This window comes from Echeneis naucrates, chromosome 7 (assembly GCF_900963305.1).
Source record: "Echeneis naucrates chromosome 7, fEcheNa1.1, whole genome shotgun sequence".
Classification (NCBI taxonomy): Eukaryota; Metazoa; Chordata; class Actinopteri; order Carangiformes; family Echeneidae; genus Echeneis; species Echeneis naucrates.
In genome coordinates this window covers 8,508,190-8,520,415 of record NC_042517.1, presented here as the reverse complement: position 1 = coordinate 8,520,415, position 12,226 = coordinate 8,508,190, and the positions used below count along the sequence as shown (strand labels likewise).

The 12,226-nt window shown below is 41.0% G+C and overlaps 1 protein-coding gene across 2 annotated transcripts in view; it reads right to left on the bottom strand.

The window, feature by feature from the left end:
- Nucleotides 1-12,226, bottom strand: part of mgll (monoglyceride lipase) — a 36,305-nt gene that overhangs the window by 22,274 nt on the left and 1,805 nt on the right. Inside the window, exons 1-2 of one of the 2 annotated variants that reach the window (XM_029506963.1) lie at nucleotides 10,835-10,981; nucleotides 8,907-9,042 (exon numbers count right to left, since the gene is read on the bottom strand). In XM_029506963.1, the coding sequence (XP_029362823.1) occupies nucleotides 8,907-9,034 (128 nt within the window). In that variant the 5' untranslated portion in view covers nucleotides 9,035-9,042; nucleotides 10,835-10,981. Of the gene's footprint in view, nucleotides 1-8,906; nucleotides 9,043-10,834; nucleotides 10,982-12,226 lie in introns of those variants that run through there. The other variant, XM_029506962.1, reaches the window with a different exon arrangement.

Sequence of the window (12,226 nt, the reverse complement as noted above, 5' to 3'; positions counted from 1 at the left end):
CTGCTTTCACTTGCTGCTCTCTACCCCTTTTAGAAAGCCAACGCCCTCGGCTACAACTTCCTCTGCACTTGTTGGCTCAGCGAATGTACGTGTGTGTGTGCAACTCAGTGTCTGTGTGTGCCTGAAAGAGTGTCTTTGTATTGACAAAATGTTCTGTCACACACATTCTGAGGAGCAGCAGGAGTTTAATGGGCCTAATCGTGATTCATATTAATGATGACTTTAGAGTGAACAACACTTTGCACACTGACAGCCAGTGCTGAATGTGACATTTGTGATTTAACTATGATCCACACCATTTTCGAAATACTTCCTTCATTTGTTCAGTAATACCCCCATGTTCCCGTCTCTCAGCTTTATCTCTCCTTGTGACGTTTGACTTTGAGGAGATCTGAGTTACCAGAAAGAAAAAAAAAAAAATCCAATAAAGTCAAACCATGTGCTGACTTCTTACAGGTTTTAAAGGCAGTCTGAACAGATGTCTGCTTTCATTCAGCCACAGGCATCTGCAGACACGTGATAATATTCAGGCATCAACAGTTTGCTGGCTCGGCCATACAAAACCACTTTCCACTTTGCTCGAAGTGGTCTGGTAAGGCTCAAGAGGCAACTGCTTCGAACAAACGTTACTTCATTTGGCTGTGACATTGTTGCATTTCACTACCTCACTCAGGCATCAATCTGAAGCCATTCGTTTCACAAGTTCACAGCCCCCCCAGCTGAAAGACCTGAATGTCAAACAACAAATTTTGCAAATTTCTGTGCTATTGGGAGACCTGTTGCTAAGATAGGTTTATGCTTTATTATTGTTATTATTTTTTATCTTTAACACCTACAGTACTGAAATATATCTCACAAATCTCAGAGGTTTAAAGAGGCACTGACAGCATCACTGTCTCATAATTTCCCTGACTCACATGTTGGTCTGTCTTCTAGCTTCTAGACTCAGTTCTTTCATAGTGGGTGATTTATTGACTGAAATCTCATTAAGTGAAGTTGATGCTAAAAATTCCTGTTGACCATGGAACGGTTTCATCACGAGATAGACTTGACTCAATAAATAATCAACATATTTGCCTTGAAAGTGGGAGCAGCCACCCATCAACACTACACTTTATCCCATCATGCTGTTCAGTCCCTTTAATGCCATCTGTGCAAAGTTACTGGCACAATCAGTTCGTTGGCTTACATTGATTATATTGTGTTTAATAGAAGAGTTAGAATCTTTCAGGTATAAGAAAAGCCGTTTTTCGTTTCCCAGTCTCGTTCCCTTTCTTCACTGTCTCATTTCTCACGGGAACTGGAGACCCACATGTCTCCCACAGTTTCCGTTGCTGGAACAGCATGACTTCTAACAAGCCTTATTAAAACACTCATTGAACGACAGAGAGAGTTTAGTCCTCCCTCTGGCTCTAGTCACAGCTACTCCAAACAACCCCAGGCCCAAATCAAAGCCAAGACCCTAATCCTCTTAATGTAATGCTGACTGACTACACCAAGCTTATTTAGGTGTACACAAACCTCACTATTATGGTCAGATGCCACTTTCTCTACCTTAAACTGGGAAATTTCCAAACACACACACTCACAAAAAAAAAAATCTTGGGCATTTTACATGTCCAACTTATTTACTACATGCCCACCATTACAATTAGAAAAAACTAAATTAAATCCTTGTGGCATATGTAATCCAGATTTATTTTTTATTCTTCACAGGTAAAACAATTTCCAAGCAAGAAATTTTAACATGTCACAATACGAAAAAGCAATAACGATGCCTGAATTCCTTTTGGCCGCTGCAGTTTCACAGGCCTGGGTTTGTTCATGCTGGTTCACACTGTTGTGGCTTAGTGGGAGTTAGCGTTCATTTGATTAGCACCAAAACACATGCTTTTCTTACTAGGCTCAACAGATATACAACCCTTGTTTAACTCCCGAGTTCAGGTTTAATTACACATGCAATAAGTGTGTAAACCTCTAAACACTGATGTAGAACAGAAACACGTGGCTAATAGCTAAGCGTTAAATTAACATTTGCACATAGTCAGACTTTCCACCACTGGTTTGAATTTCCAGGTTGTGAAATCTCCCTGGGACAACCGCTCAACAACAAGTGAGGTTTATTATTCTTTGCTATTGTTGTGTTAAATTACCACTGGTCGTTTTGGTGATGGTATGTCCAAACATGGAAGGAACCGGAGGTTGAGACAGGACAGCCTGGCATGTTAATTTACTTAGATTCCTTGTCTCTCTTTCTCTGGGTGTGTGTGAGTCACTACTTTAATCTTGCACATACCACAGTCCAACTGAGTCCAAAAGAAACTACTTCATACTGCTGAGCTTTCTTTACAGGACTTTTCAAAGTATATTTATATGGGTGAATGTTAAATATAGTTAAGTATAAAGATTAAAGGAAAAGAAAAAGAAGATTGGACTGTGTGTCAGAGAGGCATGAGCCACATAAATAGCTTTTGAAAAACTATAAAAGGTAGTGAAGTGCTGGAGTCCAGAGTGGAGAAAGCTTTTTTTTTTGTTTAATTTTTATTTCACACGCTCTTTTGGGCAGCACGGTGGCATAGTGGGCAGCACTGTTGCCTTATAACAAGACGAGTTCAGTTCTGAGGCCTGAGCCCTTTCTGTGCGGAGTTTACATGTGTCTCTGTGCTTGCGTGGTACTCCAGTTACCTCTCAAAAACATGCATGTTTAGGTTGATTGGCGACTATAAATTGTCCCGAAAATGGAAAAGCAGTTGAAGATGGATGGATGGAGGGACAAAGATAGAATCACAAGAAGGAGAGATATTAAGAGCAGTAAATGGCAAAGAAAGGAAGTTATTAGAAAAGTTATTCTAACTGACTAGCACCATCACTATGTAGCACTAAATTAGCATCCACCGCAGCAGTTCACCATCTAGCCCTGTGAGTAGCTCTGTCTGTTGCTCAGCCGTGATGATACTGGCTGAGCAACAGACTTTACTTTGGCATAATATCACACAATTACATGAATCATTTCTGGGCCCTGGCAAAGTTTTACAATAGTAAAAGCCAGATGGATTTAAAACTCATTTGACTAGGACTGATGATGGTGGTCTATTTAGGCAGCAAAGCATTTTTTTTACTCACAACTCCATCTCTCTTCATACATATAAGGCTGAATTGCAATGCAGATTTTACTGCCCGTGTCTCCTGTAATATGTTAACGATGAAATGGGCCATGGGCACACAGTACGTTTTAATTATATGCTCAATTTGATAACATTGTGGTAAAGTTTGAAACACTTTCAGGCATTGAATTCTCTGCTGCCAAGAAGATTGGATGCACTTAGAGCAAAACCAAGTAGATATGACAGGGAAGTACATGTGTGACGGCTGGAGGATAACTTGGGTTAAGAAATAGGGATGAAGTGTGACAAAGAAAGTCAAAATTCATGGAATCAGCACAGCAGAAAAAAGGAACATACAGGAGAGAGACAGGAAATTGGTGCGTGATGGAGAGGAATGGATGCAGACAAACAGGAGAAGGCACAGCAGGATGGTTTACACCAATGAAAATGAAAAGGTAAACCACAGAGATGCCATATTGAAGACAGACACAGTCAGGGACTTCAGGCTCATTTGATCAGTTTGTCTACCATTTTACAACTTTCCCACAGTGTTGTTTTTACTTTGTGTTCAAACCCTCAGGGCCACTGCAGTAATACAGACAAAAGCATATTTCCTCATTGCAGAGTAGAAACATCAATGCAACGGAGATCAAGAAAACTCATCTGCATTACGTGAAAGCATCTGCATACCAGGAAAGCTTCAACAGGACATTAAGGAAGAGGACAAGTGTCTGTGGATGATGATGTACCACTTAGTACCTCAATAAACTCAAAAGCTGGATTTCATTTGATTTTTGTGACAATCTAACTGTATTTTACTTTGATGCATCATATCTCTGTTTACGTTGTAGCATTAAACTTTTCTTTGAGGAATCTTCAAGTTGGATTTAATCAATATTTATATTTAATCCATCTGCATAGCAGCAGTGAGTTGAATTTAATTTATGGAACTCATAATAATTTTATAGAAGAACCTATAAAACAATCATTAGCAGTGCTCAGGCTGTTGCTAGTAATACTGGAGAGGGGGCAGATGATAGCTACAGTTAGTTAATTAACTCACTGTGAATATGAGCAGCCATGGAATTTAAATTAAAAACTGTCTCATTATCATGTCAGCTTACAATAAGTGATTGGAGTTGGTAAATTGAAACATCTATTTTGTGGATTTTTAATAAAAGTGGCTATTTACTAAGTCAAAATTTGCCACAAACCATGAAGGGTATTGCTGCATTACAAAGCTTTTATTATTGTAAAGTGTTTGAGTGACAAGCCGAACAGTGGCATAGAGCAGCAGGGAAATTAAATAATGGAGAAACACAAAGGTGGATGGAAACTCATCCAGACACCAGCAGTGAAAACAGCGATAACAGCCTGACCTATTTACACAATCCGAGTGTGTGTTTGTGTCTGTTATTTGTATACTGTCGAGTGATATGTTCTCTGTGCGAACACACAGGCTGTGCAGGGGATTCAAGCCCAGTCCAACATTTATTGGAAGACCTGTCAATCATTGATGATGCACCCCACAACCCCTCCCCCTTTCGCCTACTTCCTGCTTCTAGTTAAAGGACTTTTTAGGACCCTGTGACCTTTGGCCCAATTTTATTCTCAGCCCTACAATAGCCCTACAAATAAAGACAATTACATAGCTCTGCATTAGCCTAATAGTGGAATAGTTTCTTAATATGAAATGAGAATGTTACTCATGCAACATGCAATCACTTGCATGCACTGTCTGCTTTAATTGCCACTTGTTAACATTCATCTACCATGTTCACAACATTATTTTATTTTTATTTTATTTACCTAAAACTAGCTGCACATTCTTCATAAGTTTTGATCGTCACACACAATTGTCACAACAAACTGAATTCATCCAACCTTTCCAAGACCTCTAAACACCTGGATCAGTCCACAGACACGACATGAAGAACACGCTTTGTGTCAATGTTTTCCCTCCACTCAGTGGGGGATTTAGTATTTAACAGCCTGCTTAATTTCCATTTCTCTGCTGAACAGACCTTCCAAGGATGAAACTGTCTGTAGTCAGTAAACAGTTGGTGAGGGTCATTTGACTCAATAAATGGCAAAAATGGCATCACATGTTTAGTGGTGTTCACAATGATGGTGAATCATCTGTTATGTTTTAGACTTTTGCTACTTTGTTTACTCCATTTTCCAGCACTACCTTCCTTCCTCTGATCTGTGAGGATGTGCTGCTTCTTTGGCCTTTATGGCCAGGAAATGGAAAAGTTTGGACACAACAAAACACTGTTTTTCACTATTTCCAGCAACTAAATACTTCAACCGATTGAGTAATAATCACACAGTTCATCATTTAGTAAAACTGAAACTACCATTGCAGCTCTAGACTGGTGCATTTTTGAGTAATCATTAACCACATGATTCAGTCAGTGGTTTGAAATTAACAGAGGTCACTTGAGCTTCAAACATTACCATAATAATCCATAAAGTCAATACATATTTATAACACTTTGTAATGTCTTCAGAGATATAGTTTAAGCTTTCAGGCTGCTGTCTGATTTAACTTTTAACCTGTATATCTCTTGTCAGCAGTTTCTTGTGATTCAGAAAAACTAAACACGGCACCAGCAGCTTCCGTGGCTGATATGAACTGCTTCTTATTGCTAACGTGAAAAATTGAAACGGTCATGTTGTTTTCTGAAAGAATCAATACGCTTTAAAGTCAGCCTTCACTGCATAAAAGATAGTGGAGTGCTGTTCAAATCTACATTTTTTTTAAAGCATCAACAACTTCTAAATTGTATTTCCTATTCGCAGCAACAGTTAAATCAACTTTTTCATTGATTTATGCAGAAAATGCTGTGGGCTTCTGGTTAAGTCGCATCGAAAAAGTCTCAGCTTTCATGAATTTGGTTGTGACACGCTGTTGTGTTGTGTTGCTAATCTGGCTGCTGCAGTGAGTGGGTATAGCTGTGAGGCGTTTTGTTATGAAACAGAGCTTGTGTTAAAACAGGAGGTGTATTTCTTAAGTGGAGGATGTACGAGAGACAACAGACTGTAGTGTCTGGATTTGTCTTACGGTCTGATAACATTCAGAGTGAAACTTTGACTTAAATGAACATGCTGATCACTCAGGAATGTAATTACAATCTTATACATAAAGGGTTGAAAAATAAACTTAGGTAAACCAGGAAATGAGTTTTCTGATATTTCTTTTCGGTGAAACACCATAAACAGTGCAAACCCCACAGACTCCATTATCAAGGTATGGCTGGGAATTTACCGAAAGGCTTCTGTTTTGTCACCCTATAAAATCTACATTAACACGTCTTCAGCAAGTCCGCAGAAGCTGCTACTTCAGCTAAAAGGATTTATTGGAGGATTTAAGGGTACTGTGAAAGCCTGAATGCAGCTTCTGAGGCTTGTTCCTGGGATATGAGCATATATATATTTTCTTTGGCACTGCTAAGTGCTCACATTCCACAAAGAAGATGAAGATGGGTCCAGTGCTCACAAATCAGAGATTCAAAGATCTGCAGCGTCCATGCACAAATATTAGCACATCACTCCACAACCTTTCCTGGAGTCTTGCATGTCTATCTGTGGCATGCTTGCATGCATTTTGAGCATGGTCACTGTTAGCCTCCAGTGAAAACGCTCTTATGTAAGTCTTCCAAAACCTTGGCTCTTAAACTGTTACAGCACAGAGAGACAGAGGAATCTGCAGACATTTTAAACCTGCAGTCATTTTGTTTGTTTTTTTTTTCTTTTTCAAAATGCATCATTTGCAAAGCAAAAATTATTTGCATTGGTTGTTTGTTTAACCGGTGCTATCACCGATAAATGAGTGATATTTTACATATATGTCTTCCCAGGAAGCCTGTATTATATGAGCAGTTAGGTGAATGAGCTCATGTTTGTCGACATCTGGGACAGGGTTTCTGTTTGACTATGTGCCACAGTCCTCAGTGGCATTATGGGTAAAAACAAGGTCAAATGTTTGTTCCGCATGAACCAAAGTTCCCAGAATATATCACATTTCGCATTTCTACGACTTAATCTGTGCATAGAAGAGCCACAGCCTTGGCTCAGGGGGAAACGACACAACAAATGAGCAGACACAGAATCAGCTCATGTTCTGCTCAGCGAGTGTACATTTGATTAATAATCTCTTGACTCCAGAGGTTTGGTGTGCATCCGGTTTCTGTCACATTTCCATTGTTCTGTGCTCTAACCCTGTATTCAACCATGTGCTTTATGATTGTAAGTGTCACATCTGTGTTCAGTTTCCTGCTTTGCCACAGTCACATGTGTGAAGAGTCCAGAGACATTTCACTTAAAACTGCTGCAACTGCCCAACCAGGAAGCGTCCAACAGTAGTCGGTGAAAATGAAACTATTAAACAGAGTCAGAATAGTTGTTTTTTCATATATATATATATATATATATTTTGGTTTTTGTTATAAATTTCGCTCATTAATCACAGGCTATGTTACTAAATGCCTCTTGGCTGAGAGACACCAGTCCCATTCACACTATTTCACACACCAGAATGTCTCGTGAGTCACTAATCGAGGCTTTTACGAAATGAACTATGATGCTATTCATGAGAGTTGACAACTTAATCCCAATCAGTTACAAGGGAAAACCACAAAAGACAAGGGTTTACAAGTCTCCAGAGACAGATGTTGACATTCAAGCCAGCATGTGTTTGGAAACTTTTCAAAATAAAGTTCAGAGGAAAATCCACTAATGTTCACATTCATTCATTTACTGATGTCTCCTGTTAATGCAGTCAAATCTAATTTTGCCTAGAATTGATTCAGTGAATCTGAATTTAACTACATTTACAAAAAGTAACTGACTGCAGCTCAAATGAATGGAATATAGATGTATAACATATCAGTCCACTCAAGGAAGATTTTTGATCTTCAGACTGATGTTATCTTTGTTGAGCGGACTGTTAAGGTTTGTTTATAAAAGCTTGGAGTGTTTTCCAGGACCACATTCATAGTTCTCCAAAAAGATGGTTAGTATAAGATTCAGGTGAACGTTCAGTCGTGTTGCAAATAAGTCAATGAATTGTAGGCCAGTCTATAACGTGTGTTGACAATTCAACACACATTAAATATTCCATTTAACCTTGTGTAGTGGGCTGAACAAGAAACATGTTCTTTGTTTTTCTAATGGGATCATGACCCAGAATGAGTCGCTGGTACATCTGTCGGTCCCCTCTATGAAAGACTGGCATAATTATGTTGTTTTTAATGTGCTGGGGCCAGTAAATTAGAGTGAAGTGTCCAGATGCACACCAGGCTACAACTACACAAATCTAATTGTTGTCATTTTGCTGTCTTCTTTTCACCTGGTGATGTATTTGTGAGTTCAGAGCAGAACTTGGTGAGACTATGATCAAACTCCTTTCAATGAGCTGTTATTGCTCAGCCAAACTTCTTAGGTTACTGAGTTACAGCTCTCAGGTGACCTGCCTGGGTTGACACTCCTCACAGCATATGAAGATGAATTTTCCAAATAAAGCAGGAAATGTTGTGTTGTGGAAGTACAGAGGAGATGGCTGAGGAGTGGAGGCTTGCCTGACCAGTCACAGATCTAATAACAGTCCTGAGCGGCTGTTTGAAAGTCAGCTGAAAAAGTCACACACTGGTGCAGTTTCTCTGTCAGAGCTGAAGGCAGAGTTACTGTGGCAGCATATAAACACACACATGCGACTCCACCAGCAAGCCCAGAATAAAAACCGTTTTAAAATGAACCTGAACCCCCCCCCCCCCCCCCCCCCACGTCCTCTCCACTGACCTTGGCGGCCCGTCGGGCTCCCAGTAGCGGCAGAACAGGTGCAGTCCGTCGGCGTTGACGATGTGCGGCAGGTCGCTGTAGGGGACTCCCTGCGGGCTCCGCCGCGGAGCAGCTCCCGGCTCGGGCATGGAGGCGCCTGGAACAGAGACACGGAGCAGCGACATGAGCACGTCGCTGCCGCAGAGGAGGCAGCTGAAGCCGGCGACCAGCAGGCAGGTGACGGCGGCCACCGCGTTCATCGTTTGTTGTTGTTGTTGTTGTTGTTTTTTTTTGACGGGTCTTACAGGCACTGAGTGATGTGCCCGATCTAATCCTGAGCTGCGCGCGCGCGCGAACACACGCACACACGCACACACATCAATATCCATACACACACACACGGGCAGTTTCAGAGAGTTACGTCACGAGACCATATGCTCGCTCAACCGCTCTCTCTCTCCCGCTCAACCCCTACACTCTCCACATGCTCTCTCTCACACTCACACTCTCTCACACACACACTCACACTCTCACACACACACATTCACACACACACACTCAATGAGCTCTATTGTTGTGGCCATATCTACACTGGTGAGTGCAGCCGTGTCACCGGGTTTATTCTCTGATGTTTAGTCTGAAGAAGTCTCTGATTATTGGCCCTGCAGAAAACAACAATTAAAGCTAGATTTGTACATTACACTTAAAGGCTCGTCTGCGCAACCTCCACTACACAACAGCTACACAACACAAGCCCACTGGAAATAAAGAAGGATCAGCAGAAATAAATCATCAAACGTTATATCTATGATAAATGTCATGTAATGTGATTATTGAATGGATAATAGATGATGGATGAGGAAGATTTATTTTCTTTTTTTAGTTTTATTTCATCGCACTTTGGCGCGCGTGCAAGTGTAGAAACATTTAGCGGCCAAATAAAACTGCTCAATGGAAAATTATGTCATCGATTCGTCTTTCTCTTCCTGCCCAGAAAACATCAACAACATCCCTCTGTCTCTCCATCTTTAATTTCATCAGAGGTGAAGCCTCCTCTGACACCTGGTCCCGTTGGACACACACCGCTGCAGGACAGCATGCAGAGTGAATGGCATGTGCTGCATGACAAAGAGCAGGGCACCGAGTCCGGAGCCAGGCACACCGACAGAGGTAAAAATAGGGAAGCTATTTTGTATTTTGTGAGGTAGTCCGGTGTCGCCTGTCAGGGTTGGTGACCTGAGACCTCCTTCCTCAATATTTAATAGATAATTCAAACATCAGTGCACTACAAGCTTCCACCTGACACCTCCATCTGCGGTTATTCATAAATAATGAATTCATTTTTTTAGGATTCGTGTTAATGATAGAAATCCTGGTGTGTGTGTGTGTGTGTGTGTGGCATATTTAACAGGATCATAACAGAGCCAGAATAACAGCAAACCTCGTGCATCATCACACATGTGAAAATTAGACCCATACCTTCAAACTTATAATTGGGCTGCATGTCAGTGCATTATTACTGGAAACTGATGCCATCACATGTGTAGGCAGAGCCCCCCTCTTGTTTTCATCTCTGCTGCAGCCACACGTCTCCAGCTTCACTCTGCACGTTAACAGGACGGGGACGTTTTGGTGCACTTGAGCCCAGAAAAGGGAGCAAACGATTGCAACGCCAAGTGTGTCTCAGAAAGGCTGCCATTCTAGCTTAGTAAAGACAGGATTCATCTGCTAGGCTGCTGGTGTCGATGCCAGTGGTTGTGGTGGTGGAAATAGCATCAATATTATGGTCTGCATCTTTCATATGGAAAGGTGAACAGGGGAAGCCAGAGAAGATCCTGCATGTACACACATCACTGGAAGAACTAAAGCTCATGTTGGTTAAAATGAGAAGATAGAGGAATGCTATGATGAAAGATTAGGGGTTAAATGGTCATAGAGATGGGACCAACCTGTGCTGGAGTGCCTGCAGTGAAGTTTCAGCTTCTTCAAGGACCCTAAAACCCCTCTCTCCCTGTGCTCTCTCTCTCTCTCTCCCTCCGTTTTGATGTCAGTATGTCTCTCTGTCCTTCCTCTCTTTCTGTCTCAGATGCTCTGCTGTCGCCACCCGCCAGGAGAAGAATGCAGCCAGCGACGTCTGAAGAGAAACTAAATGGGTATTCATACACATAACACACACCCTCTCTCTCTCTCTCTTTCTCTCTCACCCTCTCTCTCTCTCTTTCTCTCTCACCCTCTCTCTCTCTCTCTCTCTCAGACACACACTCATTTACATTACACATTTTCCCCTGAGATGGAGATGCAGCTCTCTCTTGCCCCTCATGTTTAGCTTCATTTACAGTAAAATAAATATGGACCTTCCAAGCTTTGACTTGATAGTTCCAACATCTAAATGATATAAATCTCAAGCTTCCAGAATGACCATTCTTTCTTCATCTGCCGAGAGCATTACACTGTTTGCTATTACAAAATAATTAATTAGACTATACTTCCACGTCTTAAGACTTCTTCACCTCTGGGTGGGTTCAGTAATATGAAACTGCTATAGTTTTTATTCTTTTTTTTGCCACTTGGAGGCAGCCAGATAAAGTAGGCTGCTAAACTATTTGAAAATACTTTAAGAAGAAAGAAATGCACAATGGCAACTCTTTCTGAATGTAAACCATTTTTTTTTCATGGGGAAACTCTTCTTTAAGTTTCTGTTGGGAAATTTTCTAGCAAAAACCTAATTTACTCACACAAATGTTTGTTCTCCTTTAGTTTCACTTTTCATCAATACTTCAGACAATTTCACAGTAAAATCCTCCATTATTGGACTTTTTCCTTCGCACGGTGTTGGCTAAAACAACTAAACTCTGCTCTACTTGCCTTTAAACAGTACTTGGTATCATCTCAGCCAAGGCTTCCAGGAAATAATAAAAAGGGGACATTAAAACACTGTGGGTTGGTCAGAGACACAATTTACCGTCACCTGTTATATTTCTGGTAGTTGTACTCCACCAGAAACCGCATTGTACTCAATTATGCTGGCAATAACTTTGTGGGTCTTAATGATGTTAATGCCACTGCAATCGGAGTGTAGTGTTTCAGCAGAAAAACAAGAGACTGGTTCCAAAACCAAATAGCATTGAGGTGAGTGACACTGAGTCAGTGCTAATGCACCATGTATTCCCCATCCAGTCACTAATCCCGACTCCCTGCCCATTGGTCCTGGGTGGGTGTATTAATTGGTTTTAACATAGCTACATACTGAAAATTCTTCCAATTCTCCCAATCACCACCACCATCATCACACCAGTGGATACTGGTACAGCAGGATGGGGTGAGTATATATCATGGTATCA